Here is a 19,202-nt window from a genome sequence, read left to right on the forward strand (position 1 = left end):
TTTTTATGTATTACTGCTTTGCTAAAAGGATTTACTATTAGTATATCGAAGTGTTTTTCTCTCTGTTCTACATGCTTTGTTGGCGTGTATAAGACTCAGACAGTATTTATGTGATATTATTTATAATGGACATTCAAGAAAAGAAGAAAAAGATGGCAGCTCAAAAGTAAATAATATGTAGCCACGTGCTTATTACGAATGCAGATCCCTGTGTATGAAAAATCAAATCGAATGAATGGATTGCGAGCGAAGAACCCCGTTGTGAATCATTTAACACTTGATGATATCCAAAAAATGCGCAGAACACCTAGAAGAAAATCAACCGAAACAAAGTGCCAGGATGTTAATTTACAAAATGTTGAATCGGAAAACGTCGTTGATTCATTGTCTCCAGCTAAAGATAAAGTGTCGATTAGTCCCGAACTCCAAACGTTATCAACTGAAGGTATGGGGCTTTCTGCTGACAAATCAATAGAGTAGTAGCAGAAGCAGTGAGTAGTAACAGCAGGGCCCGTACAGAAGGAGCAGTTATAGGTAGCAGTAGCAGCAGGAGCAGTTTCAGTAAGCAGTCCCAGTACTAGCATTAGCAGAAGCAGTAAGAGCACTATAAGTAGGAAGTATCAATGAAGAGTTGTAAAGAGCCGAATGAGTACTAGCAGTAGCATTACAAGAAGTAGCACTAGCAGTGAGCGCTAGCAGTAGCAGCTTAGCAGCAGAAGTAAAACCAGCAGTAGCAGTAGCAGCGTACCAGAAGAATCAGAAGCTGCGATAGCTATATAAATCTGGTATAATAATACTACTAATAATAATATTAATAATAGCAGTAGTAGCATAGGACATACCAGCAGTAGCAGTAGCAACAGGGCCAGTAGAAGCAAAAGCAGAACTAAAATAATCAGCAGCTGCAGATGAAGCGCTAATAGTAGTAGTGAGCAGTAGAAGTACCAGCGGAAGCAGTGTGCAGTAACACTACAAGAAGCAGAAGCTGTATTAGCATTAGCAGTAGATGCAATAGCAGCAGCAGCAGCAGCAATGGAAGCAGTTGTAGCAAAGAAAATATCTAAGTACAGTAGCAGCATTAGCAGTAGCAACTATAGCAGGACAAGAGGCAGCAGTAACAACAGTAGAAGTAATGACAAGTGCAATAGAAATACCAGCTGAAGAAATAAGAAGCAGAAATTTTAGCAGCAGTGAGCAGAAGCAGCAGATGCAGTTCCAGCAATTTAAATGAGCAGTGGCAGTGAGGAGTAGCAATGAAGTAAAGCTGCAGTAAAGCCAAAAGCAGCAGCGGCAGTAAAACAATACCGGAAGTAGCAGTAATGACCACGGCAGTAACAGCAGACGCAGCAGAAGCAATGCCAGAAGTTAAAGTAGTAGGTGTACCACCAGTAGCAGGAGCAGCAGAGGCGGTGCAAGCAGTACCAGTAAGCAGTTGCTGTAGAAGAAGTATCAATAGTAGCAGGGAGCAGTGGTAGTAGAAAAAAGCAGTTACAGTTCCAGCAGTAGCAATACCAGCTGTAGCAGTACCAGCAACAGCAGTAGAAACAATAGAAGTATCAGCAGAAAAGATAGAAGTAGTAGCAGTGAGCGGTGGCAGTAGCAGCAACAGAAGTAGTGACAGAAGTAGTACCAGTAGTATCAGTAGTTACAGCAGAAACAACAGTAGCAGTACCAGTAATTGCAGCAGTGGCAGCAGAAAAATAGCAGCAGTTGCAGAAAAAGAAATACATACAGTAGCCTTAAAGGCAGAAGTAGTAATACCAGAAGTAAGTAAGTAAGAGCAGAAACAGTTCCAGCGGTAGCAGTAACAGCAGAGGTGGTACCAACAGTAAAATTTAGGAGTAGCAGTTAGCAAATTTAATACCAAAAACGAAGTAACAATAGTAGCAGTGAGAAGTAGCAGTAGCAATAAGCAGTATCAGTACCAGCGGTTACAGTGCCAGCAATAGAAACAGTAGAAGTACCAGCAAAAGCAACAACAGCAACAGTGAGCTGTAGCAATAGCTGCTGTAAAGGCAGAAGCAGCAGCGGCACTAAAAAACAATACCGGCAGTGGCAGTAGCAGTAGCGACAACCGCAGTACTAGCAGTAGCAGCAGAAGCAATACCAGTAGTTAAAGTAGTAGAACCTGTACTACCAATAGCAGTTGCAGGAGAGGCGGTACCAGCAGTGCCAGTGATCATTTTCTGTACCTGCAGAAGTATAAATAGTAGCAGTGAGCAGTAGTAATAGCAGTAAGCAGTAACAGTACCCGCAGTAGCAATACCAGCTGTAGCAGTACCAGCAATAGCAGTAGAATCAGTAGAGGTACCAGCAGAAAAGATAGCAGTAGTAGCAGTGAGCGATGGCAATGGCAGCAGTAGCAGTAGTGAAAAAAGCGGTACCATTAATAGCAGTTGCTACAGCAGAAGCAGCAGTAGCAGTACCAGCTAGCAGTAACAAAACAACCAGTAGCAGCAAAAGAAATGCCAGTGGAAGTAGTACTAGTAGTAGACTTGAGTAGAAACAGCAGAAAACAGTAGTAGATTAGTAGATTTAGTAGCAGCAGAAGCAGTAATAGCAGTGTCATTATCAGAAGCAATGTAGCAGTAGCAGTATAAGAATGTATAGTACAAGCTGTAGCAGAAGAAAAAGAAGAGGTACCAGCAAAATCAGTTGCAGCAGTAGCAGTGAGCGGTGGCAGCAGTTGCATCAGCAACAGAAGCAATGAAAGTAGTAGCAAATGAAGCAGTGCCAGCAGTAACAATAGCAGCAGATTCAATGCCAATATTAGCATCAGAGAAGTACAGCAGTAGTACCAACAGTAGCATCGCAGCAGAATCAGAAGAAACAACATAAGCAATAGTAGTAACGGCAGAAGCCGTAACAGTAGTAGCAGTAGCAACAGAAGCAATGCCAGAAGTAGCAGCAGCAGTATCAACAGTAGAAAAAGCAGCAGACTCAATGGCAGTAGAAGCAGTAGAATCAGTATCAATAGTAGCAGTAACATCAAAGGCGGTACCAGTGGGCAGTTTAAATAAGAGGATGTAGTAGCAGCCGAAGAAGTACAGCAGTAGCAGTAGCAGCAATTCATTGCCAGCAGTAGCATTAACATCAGAGGCGGTATAAGCAGTTGTACTAAGCACTAAGCAGTAAGAAGTAACTGTACCAGCAGTAGAATTACCAGCAAAAACATTACCAGTAGTAGCAGTACCAACTGTAGCAGTGCCAGCAATAATAGAAGTATCAGCAGAAGCAAAAGCAGCAGTAGCAGCGAAAGGAGAACAAGCAGAAAAAGAGGCAGCAGTTGCAGCAAAGGCAATACCAGTAGTAGCATTAGCGGCGGGATCAGTGCCAGCAAAAACAGTAGTAACAGTAGGAGCAGCAGCATATGCAATATCAGCAATAGCAGTACCAGCAATAGGGGTACAATCAGTAGTAGTAGCAGCAGACGAAGTACTAGCAGTAGCAGTGAGTAACAGCAGTATAAGAATTAGAAGTACAAATAGAAGCAAAAGCAGCAGAAGCAGTAAGCATAAGTAGCAGAATCATTACCAGCAGTATAGGTGGACAGTAATAATCAGCGGAAGCAATAGACAGTAGAAGTACTAGCAGTATTAAAACCAGCAACAACAGTAGCAGTAAGTGGTAGCAAGAAAGGCAGCAGAAACAGTACCAGAAGTAGCGGTAGCAGTAAGCAGTAGCAGTAACAAAAGTAACAGCAGAAGCAGAACCTATAAAAGCAGTAGAAACAGTACTAGTATTAGCACAAGCAAACCACTACCAGTGGTAGCATTGAGGTCAGAAGCAGTACCAACAGTAGCAGTGAGCCTTAGCAGCAGAAGCTGTACCAGAGGTTGTAATAGAAGCTTACGAATTGCAACACAAACATTAGCAGTAGAAGCAGTGCCAGTTGTATCATCGAGAAGTAGCAGTGAGCATTAGCAGTACCATCAGAACCAACCAGCAGCATAAACAGTACAAGCAGTAGCAGTGAGCAGTAGCAGTAACAGCAGAAGCAGTACCAGTAAGCAGTAGCAGTAGAAACACTACTAGCAGTAGCAGCAGGAGCATTACCAATAGCAGCAGCAGCGTGGTATAATTGAGTAATAATCAGGAGTAGCAATTAGCTTAAGAAGTATTAGCAGTAGTAGCAGTACCAACAGTAGCAGTACCAGCAATAATACAAGTATCAGCAGAAGCAAAAGCAGCAGTAGCAGCAAAAGGGGAACAAGCAGAAGGAGAAGCAGCAGTTGCAGCAAAGGCAATACCAGCAGTAGCATTAGCGGCAGGATCAGTACCAGCAATAGCAGTAATAACAGCAGAAGCAGCAGCAAATGCAATATCAGCAAAAGCAGTACCAGCAATAGGGGTACAGTCAGTACTAGTAGTAGCAGACGAAGTACTAGCAGTAGCAGAAGCAGTGAGTAGTAGCAGTATAAAAAGTAGAAGTACAAATAGAAGCAAAAGCAGCAGAAGCAGTAAGCAGAAGTAGCAGAAGCATTAACAGCAGTATGAGTGGACAGTAATAATCAGCGGAAGTAATAGACAGTAGAAGTACTAGCAGTAGCAAAACCAGCAACAACAGTAGCAGTAAGAGGTACCAGCAAAGGCAGCAGAAACAGTACCAGCAGTAGCGGTAGCAGTAAGCAGTAGCAGTACCAACAGTACCAGCAGAAGCAGAACCTATAAAAGCAGTAGAAACAATAGCAGCAGAAGCAGTACTAGTAGCAGCACAAGCATTACCACTACCAGCGGCAGCATTGAGCTTAGAAGCAGTACCAACAGTAGCAGTGAGCTTTAGCAGCAGAAGCTGTACCAGAGGTTGTAATAGAAGCTTATGAATTGCAACACAAACATAAGCAGCAGAAGCAGTACCAGTTGTATCATCGAGAAGTAGCAGTGAGCAGTAGCAGTACCATCAGAAGCAGCGGCATAAACAGTACAAGCGGTAGCAGTGAGCAGTAGCAGTAACAGCAGAATCAGTACCAGTAAGCAGTAGCAGTAGAAGCTCTACTAGCAGCAGCAAGAAGCAGAAGCATTACCAGTAGCAGCAGCAGCATGGTATAATTGAGTAATAATCAGCAGTAGCAGTACCAACAGTAGCAGTACCAGCAATAATAGAAGAAGTATCAGCAGAAGCAAAAGCAGCAGTAGCAGCAAAAGGAGAACAAGCAGAAGGAGAAGCAGCAGTTGCAGCAAAGGCAATACCAGTAGTAGCATTAGCGATAGTAGCAGTACCAACAGTAGCAGTACCAGCAATAATAGAAGAAGTATAAGCAGAAGCAAAAGCAGCAGTAGCAGCAAAAGGAGAACAAGCAGAAGGAAAAGCAGCAGTTGCAGCAAAGGCAATACCAGTAGTAGCATTAGCGGCGGGATCAGTACCAGCAATAGCAGTAGTAACAGCAGAAGCAGCAGCAAATGCAATATCAGCAATAGCAGTACCAGCAATAGGGGTACAATCAGTACTAGTAGTAGCAGACGAAGTACTTGAAGTAGCAGTAGCAGTGAGCTGCAGTATAAGAAGTAGAAGTACAAATAGAAGCAAAAGCAGCAGAAGCAGAAGTAGCAGAAGCATTACCAGCAGTATGAGTGGACAGTAATAATCAGCGAAAGCAATAGACAGTAGAAATACTAGCAGTAGCAAAACAAGCAACAACAGTAGCAGTAAGCGGTAGCAGCAAAGACAGCAGAAACAGTACCAGCAGTAGCAGCAGCAGTAAGCAGTAGCAGTACCAACAGTACCAGCAGAAGCACAACCTATAAAAGCAGTAGAAACAGTAGCAGCAGAAGCAGTACAAGTAGCAGCACAAGCATTACCACTACCAGCGGCAGCATTGAGCTTAGAAGCGGTACCAACAGTAGCAGTGAGCCTTAGCAGCAGAAGCTGTACCAGAGGTTGTAATAGAAGATTACAAATTGCAACACAAACATTAGCAGTAGAAGCAGTACCAGTTGTATCATCGAGAAGTAGCAGTGAGCAGTAGCAGTACCATCAGAACCAGCAGCATAAACAGTACAAGCAGTAGCAGTAACAACAGAAGCAGTACCAGTAAGCAGTAGCAGTAGAAGCACTACTAGCAGTAGCAGCAGAAGCATTACCAGTAGCAGCAGCAGCATGGTATAAATATGTAATAATCAGCAGTAGCAATTAGCTTAAGAAGTATTAGCAGTAGTAGCAGTACCAACAGTAACAGTACCAGCAATAATAGAAGTATCAGCAGAAGCAAAAGCAGCAGTAGCAGCAAAAGGAGAACAAGCAGAAGGAGAAGCAGTAGTTGCAGCAAAGGCAATACCAGCAGTAGCATTAGCGGCGGGATCAGTACCAGCAATAGCAGTAGTAACAGCAGAAGCAGCAGCAAATGCAATATCAGCAATAGCAGTACCATCAATAGGGGTACAATCAGTACTAGTAGTAGCAGACGAAGTACTAGCAGTAGCAGTGAGTAGCAGCAGTATAAGAAGTAGAAGTACAAAAAGAAGCAAAAGCAGCAGAAGCAGTAAGCAGAAGTAGCAGAAGCATTACCAGCAGTATGAGTGGACAGTAATAATCAGCGGAAGCAATAGACAGTAGAAGTACTAGCAGTAGCAAAACCAGCAACAACAGTAGCAGTAAGAGGTACCAGCAAAGGCAGCAGAAACAGTACCAGCAGTAGCGGTAGCAGTAAGCAGTAGCAGTACCAACAGTACCAGCAGAAGCAGAACCTATAAAAGCAGTAGAAATAGTAGCAGCAGAAGCAGTACTAGTAGCAGCACAAGCATTACCACTACCAGCGGCAGCAATGAGCTTAGAAGCGGTACCAACAGTAGCAGTGAGCTTTAGCAGCAGAAGCTGTACCAGAGGTTGTAATAGAAGATTACGAATTGCAACACAAACATTAGCAGTAGAAGCAGTACCAGCTGTATCATCGAGAAGTAGCAGTACCATCAGAAGCAGCAGCATAAACAGTACAAGCAGTAGCAGTGAGCAATAGCAGTAACAACAGAAGCAGTACCAGTAAGCAGTAGCGGTAGAAGCTCTACTAGCAGCAGCAGCAGAAGCAGAAGCATTACCAGTAGCAGCAGCAGCATGGTATAATTGAGTAATAATCAACAGTAGCAATTAGCTTAAGAAGTATTAGCAGTAGTAGCAGTACCAATAGAAGCAGTACCAGCAATAATAGAAGTATCTGCAAAAGCAAAAGCAGCAGTAGCAGCAAAAGGAGAACAAGCAGAAGGAGAAGCAGTAGTTGCAGCAAAGGCAATACCAGTAGTAGCATTAGCGGGGGGATCAGTACCAGCAATAGCAGTAGTAACAGCAGAAGCAGCAGCAAATGCAATATCAGCAATAGCAGTACCAGCAATACGGGTAAATCAGTACTAGTAGTAGCAGACGAAGTACTAGCAGTAACAGTAGCAGTGAGTAGCAGCAGTATAAGATGTAGGAGTACAAATAGAAGCAAAAGCAGCAGAAGCAATAAGCAGAAGTAGCATAAACAGTACAGGCAGTAGCAGTGAGCAGTAGCAGTAACAGCAGAAGCAGTACCAGTAAGCAGTATCAGCTGACGCACTACTAGCAGTAGCAGCAGAAGCATTACCAGTAGCAGCAGCAGCATGGTATAATTGAGTAATAATCAGCAGTAGCAATTAGCTTAAGAAGTATTAGCAGTAGCAGTGAGTGGTAGCAGCAGAATATTTATAGCAGCGGTAACAGTGAGCATTAGCAGTACCAACAGTAGCAGTTGCAGCAGAAGTAGAACTAAAAATCGAAGAAAAAAACAGTAGCAGCAGAAACAGTACTAACAGTAGCAGTACCAGCAGTAGCACTACCAGCAGTACCAACAGTAACACCAGAAACACTACCAGCAGTAGCAGTACCAGTGAACAGTAGAAGTATAAGCAGAATAAACAGTAGCAGCAGAAGCAGTGCCAGCAGTAGCAGTGAGAGTGTTGCTGCTACTGCTACTGCTCACTGCTAAAACTACTAGCTGCTTATACTATCGCTAGTTTTACTGCATCTGTCAAGTAAAGTTTTTGCTACAGCCCCTGCTGATACTACTACAACCATTCCTAACGCTTATATGTGTCATATTAAACAATTTCGTAATAAAACTCAAAATATAATCTCTGTTCTCTTATTATTTGAATTAAATCGTTTTCTAAAAGCACAACGTTTTGTGTATTTCTGTGACTTTTGAACATGGGCAGTAGTAACCAAATGCATTGAATTATATTTTTGAATGATTTTATATACTTGTTTTTTATTATGACATTAATAACACATTTATTTAATTTTATGCATGATGTCAAGGAAATACTTTCAGTAATTTATTAGATATTGGCAAAATACCAGAAGGCGAGTTATATATATCGTGGTTTTGCTGGCAACCCGGGATCCGCGCTTTCAACCTGCGTTGCCAGGTCCGGTCCCAAAATATTTGATACTATGGTAAAGCAGATATCCAACGCTATCATCTTGCCTCGGTCCTTTTTATTTCATTCACTTATTTTTGATAAGGAGCTATCCTTATTACAATTTTTCTTCACATTTTGATTTCTGTTGTGGATTGGTGAATTTTCTTCAAATTTAATGGTAATTATAATTAAAATCTGAAACATCTAAGGTGATAATAACATCATACTTCAAGTATAAGTAAACGACACCCACTAAAGCGACTTTCCTCTCTTTATTCATCTTCTTTCGACTTGGAAATGCCTCTTCTTTCATTTTTTCATTTTCGTAAAATTTTACGAAAAGTTCCGACCAGTGTTTTAAACTTCTTAAAATCACATTTTAATTATAAAATATAAACAATAATTGACACATCCGATAGGTATTTTCAATATGAGCAGAAATCGAAAGAATTTATTTAATTTATTGGATATAAAAGTAAAAAAATATGACGGACGAAGTCGGACAGGTGTCGGAATCGGAAAAAAATCGTCCGACATATTTCTTTTTTTAAAAATATTTTAATAACTAATAAGGCAAATGCCACCAAATGTAAACATGTTGTTGTGTCAATAGGTACTCTCATTATGTACAATTTTTATTCATTTTTATCAACTAATTTTTAAGTAAATTTTTAAGTAAAAGTCGGAAATTTTGCAGATGAAATAAAAAAATTTAGAAAAAAAAATTCTAACGTCTTAAAAATGCCCAAAACAAAAAGAAAATATAAAATTTCCGGAAAAAAAATACGTTTATTTTTTGATGTGAGCCAAAATCTGATTTTGTTGTGGGCTATTGTGATCGCCCTTCGTCCGTCGTCCGTCCACTATTTCTTGTGAACACAGTAGAGACCACATTTTGCAAGCAATTTTGATCAAACTTGTACAAAACATGTATTGGCATGATATCTCTGTTCCTTTCGAAAACTGGCCAGATCCCATCATGGGTTCTAAAGTTATTGCCCGTTAAAGGGCCAGAATTTGCTATTGTGCGTGCATCAACAATTTCTTGTCTGCACGATAGTGGTTTCATTTATGATTTTATTTTAACCAAACTTGCACACAACTTGTATCACCATAAGATCTTGGTTCCTTTCTTGAACTGGCCAGATCCCTTTATAGGTTCTAGAGTTATGGCCCCTGAAAGGGCCAAAATAAGCTATTTTGACCTTGTCTGCACAATAGCAGCTTTATTTATGATTTGATTTTTACCAAACTTGCACACAACTTGTATCACCATAAGATCTTGGTTCCTTTCTTGAACTGGCCAGATTCCTTTATGGGTTCCAGAGTTATGGTCCCTGAAAGGGCCAGAATTTGGTATTTTGACCTTGTCTGCACAATAGCAGCTTCATTAATCACCCGCCACAAGTGGTGGGGGATTATAGGAATGGTCTCCATCCATCCGTCTGTCCGTCCGTCCATCCGTAACACTTTCGTGTCCACTCCATATCGCCTAAACCCCTTGAAGGATTTTCATGAAACTTGGGTCAAATGATCACCTCATCAAGACGATGTGCATAATCCATGAGTCAGCCATGCCGGCTCAAGGTCAAGGTCACAACTGAAGGTCAAATGTTTGAGCCTTCCATTTTGTGTCCCCTCTATATCTCCTAAACCCCTTGAAGGATTTTCATCAAACTTGGGTCAAGTGATCACCTCATCAAGACAATGTGCAGAACCCATGAGTCAGCCATGCTGGCTCAAGGTCAAGGTCACAGCTGAGGGTCAGTGGTTTGAGCCTTCCATTTTGTGTCCGCTCTATATCTCCTAAACCCCTTCAAGGAATTTTATAAAACTTGGGTCAATGATCACCTTATCAAAATGATGTGCAGAACTTACGAATCTTTTTGTCTGAAACTGCAAGGCCTAGGCTTTTGATATTTGGTATGTAACATTGCCTAGTGGTCCTTTACCAAGACTATTCAGAGTATGCCCCTGAGGTGAAAAGAGGCCCCACCAAGGGGGTCCCAAGTTTTACATAGACTTATATAGGAAAAAAATTTAAAAATCTTCTTGTCTGAAACTGCAAGGCCAAGGCTTTTGATATTTGGTATGTTGCATTGCCTAGTGGTCCTCTACCATAATTGTTCAAATTATGCCCCTGGAGTGAAAAGAGGCCCTGCCTAGGGGGCCCCAAGTTTTACATAGACTTATATAGAAATTTTTTTTAGAGTGTTTGAAAGTTCAAGGCTTAAGCCTTTGATATTTGGTATGTAGCATTGCTTAGTGGTTCTCTAACAAGATTCTCTAACAAGATTGTTCAAATTATGCCCCTGGGGTGAAAAGAGGCCCCACCTCGGGGGTCACTTGTATATGTGTTATATAGGAAAATATACTTTCCTAGACTGTTTAATTATTATAATTACCTGATGACACCAAGTAATTACAGGTCACTTGACTTTGACCTTGACCTAACTGACCTACTTTTTGATTTTTAAGATACAGCCTTGAAATTTGGATGACATACAGTTTTGCACACCGATCTTTACAGCATAGAAATTTGGACCACATCAATAACTTTCGATAAAGATTTCAGTACTCATCTTTAATGTTCTTAGTCCTGACCTACTGACCTACTTTCTTGCTTTTGAAGCTACAGCAAAAGGATTTGGACCACATGTATAATGTTTGATACAGATTTCAAAACTCGTCTTTAATAGTCTTAATCATGACCTACTGACCTACTTTTTAGCTCACCTGAGCACGAAGTGCTCAAAGGTGAGCTTTTGTGATCGCCCTGTTACCCTGAATAAAATCTTGGACGAGTTTGATATTGGGTCATCTGGGGTCAAAAACTAGGTCACCAGGTCAAATCAAAGGAAAACCTTGTGAACACTCTAGAGGTCACATTTTTTGCCCAATCTTAATGAAACTTGGTCAGAATGTTACCCTTAATAAAATCTTGGATGAGTTTGATATTGGGTCATCTGGGGTCAAAAACTAGGTCACCAGGTCAAATCAAAGGAAAAGCTTGTTAACACTCTAGAGGTCACATTTTTGGCCCAATCTTAATGAAACTTGGTCAGAATGTTACCCTTAATAAAATCTTGGACGAGTTCGATATTGGGTGATCTGGGGTCAAAAACTAGGTCACCAGGTCAAATCAAAGGAAAAGCTTGTTAACACTCTAGAGGTCACATTTTTGGCCCAATCTTAATAAAACTTGGTCAGAATGTTACCCTTAATAAAAGCTTGTTAACACTGTAGAGGCCACATTTATGACTGTATCTTCATGAAACTTGGTCAGAATGTTAATATTGATGATCTTAATGTCAGTTTGAATCTGGGTCATGTGGGATCAAAAACTAGGTCACCAGGTCAAGTCAAAGGAAAAGCTAGTTTACACTGCAGAGGCCACATTTATGACCATATCTTAATGAAACTTGGTCAAAATGTTAATCTTGATGATCTATAGCTCAAGTTTAAATCTGGGTTAGGTGAGGTCAAAAACTAGGTCACCAGGTCAAATCAAAGGAAAAGCTTGTTAACACTCTAGAGGCCATATTTATGATGTATCTTCATGAAACTTAGTCAGAATGTTAAACTTGATGATCTTTAGGACAAGTTTGAATCTGGGTCATGTGGGGTAAAAAACTAGGTCACCGGGTCAAATCAAAGGAAAAGCTAGTTAACATTTTAGAGGCCACATTTATGACCATATCTTAATGAAACTTGGTCAGAATGTTAATCTTGATGACCTTTAGGTCAAGTTTAAATCTGGGTCAGATGTGGTCAAAAACTAGGTCACTAGGTCAAATCAAAGGAAAAGCTTGTTAACACTCTAGAGGCCACATTTATGACTGTATCTTCATGAACCATAGTCAGAATGTTAAACTTGATGATCTTTAGGTCAGGTTCGAATCTGGGTCATGTCTGATCAAAAACTAGGTCATGGGGTCAAATCAAAGGAATAGCTAGTTTACACTTTAGAGGCCACATTTATGACCATATCTTAATGAAACTTGGTCAGAATGTTAATCTTGATGATCTTTAGGTCAATAGGTCAGGTGAGCGATACAGAGCCTTCATGGCCCTCTTGTTTATTTTTGAAGTTACAGTATAGAAATTTGGACCACCTGTATAATTTTTTATACAGATTTCAATACTCATCTTGAATAGTCTTAATCGTGAACTTTTGACCTACTTTCTTGTTTTTGAAGATACAGCATGGAAATTTGGACCACATGTAGAACTTTTGATACAGATTTCAATACTCATCTTAAATATTATTAACCCTGTCCTACTGACCTACTTCCTTGTTTTTGAAGCTACAGCAAAGAGATTTTGACCGCCTGGATAATTTTTTAACAGATTTCAGTACTTATCTTGAAGAATCTTTACCATGACCTTCTCACCTAGTTTTTTATGCCCCCGAAGGGAGGCATATAGTTTTTGAACCGTCTGTCAGTCTGTCCGCAATTTTCGTGTTCGGTCCATATCTTTGTCATCCATGGATGGATTTTCAAATAACTTGGCATGAATGTGTACCATAGTAAGAAGACGTGTCGCGTGCAAGACCCAGGTCCGTAGCTCAAAAGTCAAGGTCACACTTAGACGTTAAAGGTCATTTTTCATGATAGTGCATTCATGTCCGGTTCATATCTTTGTCAACCATTGATGGATTTTCAAATAACTTGGCATGAATGTGTACCACAGTAAGACGACATGTCGCGCGCAAGACCCAGGTCCGTAGATCAAAGGTCAAGGTCACACTTAGACGTTAAAGGTCATTTTTCATGATAGTGCATTCGTGTCCGGTCCATATCTTTGTCATCCATGGATGGATTTTCAAATAACTTGGCATGAATGTGTACCACAGTAAGACGACGTGCCGCGCGCAAGACCCAGGTCCGTAGCTCAAAGGTCAAGGTCACACTTAGACGTTAAAGGTCATATTTCATGATAGTGCATTGATGGGCGTGTCCGGTCCATATCTTTGTCATTCATGCATGGATTTTAAAATTATTGGGCATGAATGTGTACCACAGTAAGACGACGTGTCGCGCGCAAGACCCAGGTCCGTAGGTCAAAGGTCCTAAACTCTAACATCAGCCATAACTATTCATTCAAAGTGCCATCGGGGGCATGTGTCATCCTATGGAGAGAGCTCTTGTTTTGTTTTTGAAGCTTTAGCAAAGAAATTTGTTCAAGCAAGCAATTAAACTCAGGTGAGCGATATAGGGCCATCATGGCTCTCTTGTATATCCATTTCCCAGGGTTAGTATCATCTAAAGGTACAGATACCCCTTGAATATACCTGAAAATATAATATCTATGCACTAAAGCTGAGTGTTTTAGTAGATACTCAAACATTTTTTTTGTTTCAGAACCTGTTTTCTGAGAGGATTGCCTTGTGTATCCAGGCAGTAAACCTTGTTTTACTCATTACAATACCAGCAACTGTGATTCTTATCTTGGAGCCAAATCCTTGTAAGTAACTATCTTATGTTTTCTTGTGTAAAATCATTCATTTATACAAAGAGCTCATAGCTGCTTTAGTTATCAGACCTGTACCATCAATTCTAGATGATTACAAAGCAGAACGTCCCCTAAAGCGTTGTTTACAATAGCGTGTTTTCCAAACTATACATTAACTGCATTTTTAAAAACCAAAATTAAAACAAACTGTAATCACGCAATCTAACCAAACTATCTGTCTCAGTTAGTTCTTACTGACAGGAAAGTATAGTACATGTATGCTCATTGGAGTCATCACTTACTCTAAGCATATACCACTCTGCCTCAGTTATTACCTTCTGACAGGAACTGCTCTGTGGGGCCACTGGTTTCTCTAAGCCAAAGCCACTCTACCTCAGTTAGTACTGACAGGAAGTGTTCTTTGGGGTCGCTTGTTACCCTAAGCCTAGGCCACTCTACCTCAGTTAGTACTAACAGGAAAGTAAAGTACATTTCTGCTCAGTGATGTCACCAATTACTCTAAGTCTACACCACTCTGCCTCAGTTAGTAATTACTGACTGAACTGCTCTGTTGAGGCATCAGTTACTCTAGCCCTAGACCACTTTACCTCAGTTAGTAATTACTGACTGAACTGCTCTGTTGAGGCATCAGTTACTCTAGCCCTAGACCACTTTACCTCAGTTAGTAATTACTGACTGAACTGCTCTGTTGAGGCATCAGTTACTCTAACCCTAGACCACTTTACCTCAGTTAGTACTTACTGACTGATCTGCTCTGTTGAGGCATCAGTTACTCTAGCCCTAGACCACTTTACCTCAGTTAGTACTTACTGACTGAACTGCTCTGTTGAGGCATCAGTTACTCTAGCCCTAGACCACTTTACCTCAGTTAGTAATTACTGACTGAACTGCTCTGTTGAGGCATCAGTTACTCTAGCCCTAGACCACTTTACCTCAGTTAGTACTTACTGACTGAACTACTCTGTTGAGGCATCAGTTACTCTAGCCCTAGACCACTTTACCTCAGTTAGTACTTACTGACTGAACTGCTCTGTTGAGGCATCAGTTACTCTAGCCCTAGACCACTTTACCTCAGTTAGTACTTACTGACTGAACTGCTCTGTTGAGGCATCAGTTACTCTAGCCCTAGACCACTTTACCTCAGTTAGTAATTACTGATAGGAATGTATAGTACATGTCTGCTGAGTTGAGTCACCAGTTACTCTAACCCTATAGCACTCTGGTTCAGTACTTACTGACAAGAAAGTATAGATTATATTTACTCAGTGGAGTCAACAGTAATCTAACGCTATACCACTCTACCCCAGTTAGTATTTACTGATATGGAAGTACAGTACATGTCTGCTCAGTGGAGTCACCAGTTACTCTAAACCCTGTACCAGTCTGCCTTAGTAAGTATTTACTGAGAGGAAAGTATAGTACATATCTGCTAGGGGGAGTCACCAGTTACTCTAACCCTGTACCAGTCTGCCTTAGTTAGTATTTACTGAGAGGAAAGTATAGTACATATTTGCTAGGGGGAGTCACCAGTTACTCTAACCCTGTACCAGTCTGCCTTAGTTAGTATTTACTGAGAGGAAAGTATAGTACATATCTGCTAGCGGGAGTCACCAGTTACTCTAACCCTGTACCAGTCTGCCTTAGTATTTACTGAAAGGAAAGTATTTTTCATGTCTGCTCAGTGGGGTCATCAGTTACTCTACCCTGTGCTAGTCTGCCTCAGTACTTACTGACAAGAAAGTATAGTACATGTCTACTCAGAGGAGCCACCAGTTACTCTAAACCTCAGTTAGTACTTACTGACAGGAAAATATAGTACATGTCTACTCATTGGAGCCATCAGTTTCTCTTACCGTATACTAGTCTGCCTTAGTTAGTATTTACTGAAAGGAAAGTATAGTACATGTCTGCTCAGTGGAGTCATCAGTTACTCTAACCCTATACCAGTCAGCCTCAGTTAGTACTTACTGCTAGTAAAGTGTAATACATGTCTACTCAGTGGAGCCATCAGTTACTCTAATCCTTTACTAGTCTGCCTTAGTTAGTACTTACTGTCAGGAAAGTAGAGTACATGTCTACTCAGTGGAGCCATCAGTTAGTCTAACCCTATACCAGTCTGCCTCGGTTAGTACTTACTGCCTGGAAAGCATAGTACACTCAGTGGAGCCATCAGTTACTCTAACCCTATACCAGTCTGCCTCAGTTAGTACTTACTGCCAGGAAAGTATAGTACACTCAGTGGAGCCATCATTTACTCTAACCCTGTACCAGTCTGCCTCAGTTAGTACTTACTGTCAGGAAAGTATAGTACATGTCTATTCAGTGGAGCCATCAGTTACTCTAACCCTATACCAGTCTGCCTCAGTCAGCACTTACTGTCAGGAAAGTGTAGTGCAGGTTTACTCAGAGGAGCCATCAGTTACTCTAACCCTTTACCAGTATGCCTCAGTTTGTACTTACTGAGAGGAAAGTATAGTACATGTCTACTCAGTGGAGCCATCAGTTACTCTAATCCTATACCAGTCTGCCTCAGTCAATACTTTCTGTCAGGAAAGTATAGTACACTCAGTGGAGCCACCAGTTACTCTAACCCTTTACCAGTATGCCTCAGTTTGTACTTACTGAGAGGAAAGTATAGTACATGTCTACTTAGTGGAGCCATCAGTTACTCTAACCCTTTACCAGTATGCCTCAGTTTGTACTTACTGGGAGGAAAGTATAGTACATGTCTACTCAGTGGAGCCATCAGTTACTCATATCCTATACCAGTCTGCCTCAATCAGTACTTACTGTCAGGAAAGTATAGTACATGTCTACTCAGTGGAGCCATCAGTTACTCTAATCCTGTACCAGTCTGCCTCAGTCAGTACTTACTGTCAGGAAAGTATAGTACACTCAGTGGAGCCATCAGTTACTCTAACCCTTTACCAGTATGCCTTAGTTTGTACTTACTGAGAGGAAAGTATAGTACATGTCTACTCATTGGAGCCATCAGTTACTCTAATCCTATACCAGTCTGCCTCAGTCAGTACTTACTGTCAGGAAAGTATAGTACATGTCTACTCAGTGGAGCCATCAGTTACTCTAACCCTGTACCAGTCTGCCTCAGTCAGTACTTACTGTCAGGAAAGTATAGTACATATCTACTCAGTGGAGCCATCAGTTACTCTAACCCTGTACCAGTTTGCCTCAGTCTGTACTTACTGACAGGAAAGTATAGTACACTCAGTGGAGCCATCAGTTACTCTAACCCTATACCAGTATGCCTCAGTTTGTACTTACTGAGAGGAAAGTATAGTATGTGTCTACTCAGTGGAGCCATCAGTTACTCTAACCCTGTACCAGTCTGCCTCAGTCAGTACTTACTGACAGGAAAGTATAGTACATGTCTACTCAGTGGAGTCACCAGTTACACTAACCCTGTACTAGTCTGCCTCATTTAGTCCTTACTGACAGGAAATGTAGTACATGTCTGCTCAGTGGAGTTACCAGTTACTCTAACCATATACCAGTCTGCCTTAGTTTGTATTTAATATGGTTAAAGAAAGAAGACAACTCAAGTTTCTCCAAATATTTTTTTGAGCTGTTTCATACATAATTATGTTACAAACATTTCAGTTTTTACTGGTACTTTTATTAGCTCACCTGAGCCAAAGGCTCATGGTGAGCTTTTGTGACCGCTCATTGTCCGTCGTCCGTCGTGCGTCTTCCATCCGTCATCATTTTCTTTAAAAAATCTTCTTCTTGAAAACCACTGGACAGAATTACATCAAACTTCACAGGAATGATCCTTGGGTGGTCCCCTTTCAAAATTATTCAAAGAATTGAATTCCATGTAGAACTCTGGTTGCCATGGCAACCGAAAGGAAAAACTTTAAAAATCTTCTTGTCCAAAGCGGAAAAGCATAGAGTCTTGATATTTGGCATGTGACATCATCTAATCGTCCTCTATGAAGATTGTTCAAATTATGCCCCTGGGGTGAAAAGAGGCCCTGTCCCGTGGGTCCCAAGTTTTACATAGACTTTTATAGGAAAAAACTTTAAAAATCTTCTTGTCCAAAACCACAAGACCTAGGCCTTTGATATTTGGTACGTAGCATTGCCTTGAGGTCCTCTACCAAAATTGTTCAAATTATAACCCTGGGGTGAAAAGAGGCCCTGCCCTGGGGGGTCTCAAATTTTACATAGACTGATATAGGAAAAAGGAAAAAACTTTAAAAATCTTCTCGCCTGAAACTGCAATGTCTATGCTTTTGATATTTGGTATGTTGCATTGCCTTGTGGTCCTCTACCAAAATTGTTCAAATTATGCCCCTGGGAAGAAAAGAGGTCCTGCCCTGGAGGTCCCAAATTTAACATAGACTTATATAGGGAAAAAAAATCTTTTTGTTTGAAAGTTCAAGGCCTAGGCCATTGATACTTGGTATGATGCATTGCCTAGTGAATGTCTAACAAGATTGTTCAAATTATTCCCCTGGGGTGAAAAGAGGCCCTGTCCTGGGGTCACTTGTTATATGAGTTATATAGGAATAAATACTTAAAAAATTATCAGGTCATATTTCCTAGACTGTTTGATTTTAATTACCTGATGACTCCAAGTGATTAGGGGTCACCTGACTGTGACCTTGACCTACTGACCTACTTTCTTGTTTTTAGCTTACCTGAGCCAAAGGCTCATGGTGAGCTTTTGTGACCGCTCAATGTCCGTCGTCTGTTTGTCAACATTTCCTAGAAAAATCTTCTTCTTGAAAACCACTGGGCAGAATATCACCAAACTTCACAGGAATGATCCTTGGGTGGCCCCCTTTCAAAATTGTTCAAAGAACTGAATTCCATGCAGAACTCTGGTTGCCATGGCAACCGAAAGGAAAAACTTTAAAAATCTTCTTATCCAAAACCACAGGGCCTAGGGATTTGATATCTGGTATGTAGCATCATCTAGTGGTCCTCTACAAAGATTATTGAAATTATTCCCCTAGGGTCAAATGTGGCCCGGCCCGGGGGTCACATGGTTTATATAGACTTATTTAGGGAAAACTTTGAAAATCTTCTTGTACAAAACCACATGGCCTAGGACTTTGATATTTGGTATGTAGCATCATCTAGTGGTCCTCTACCAAGATTGTAAAATACAGGTCAAGTTCGACTTTGAGGTCAAAGTGTTAATATCTGTTTATTTATCAAATTAGATCAATTACACATGTTTACTAATTATACTCTAAACCTCCACACTGAATAGTGCCTATTATCTCCCTTGACATTTAACTAAGCCTGCAGGATTAGTCTCCCTTATTCAGAGGAGGTACAACTATTAACATTAATTATACTTTCTTTCTTTTGTTTATTAAAGT

General features: G+C 40.8%; 1 protein-coding gene across 1 annotated transcript in view; it reads left to right on the forward strand.

Moving 5' to 3' along the window:
- Positions 1-19,202, forward strand: part of LOC123549120 (diacylglycerol O-acyltransferase 1-like) — a 282,902-nt gene that overhangs the window by 129,678 nt on the left and 134,022 nt on the right. Inside the window, exon 6 of the mRNA XM_053546772.1 lies at positions 13,740-13,842. Coding sequence (XP_053402747.1) covers positions 13,740-13,842 — 103 coding nt within the window. The remainder of the gene's footprint in view (positions 1-13,739; positions 13,843-19,202) is intronic.

The sequence above is a fragment of the Mercenaria mercenaria genome, chromosome 6 (genome assembly GCF_021730395.1).
Source record: "Mercenaria mercenaria strain notata chromosome 6, MADL_Memer_1, whole genome shotgun sequence".
Taxonomy (NCBI): domain Eukaryota; kingdom Metazoa; phylum Mollusca; class Bivalvia; order Venerida; family Veneridae; genus Mercenaria; species Mercenaria mercenaria.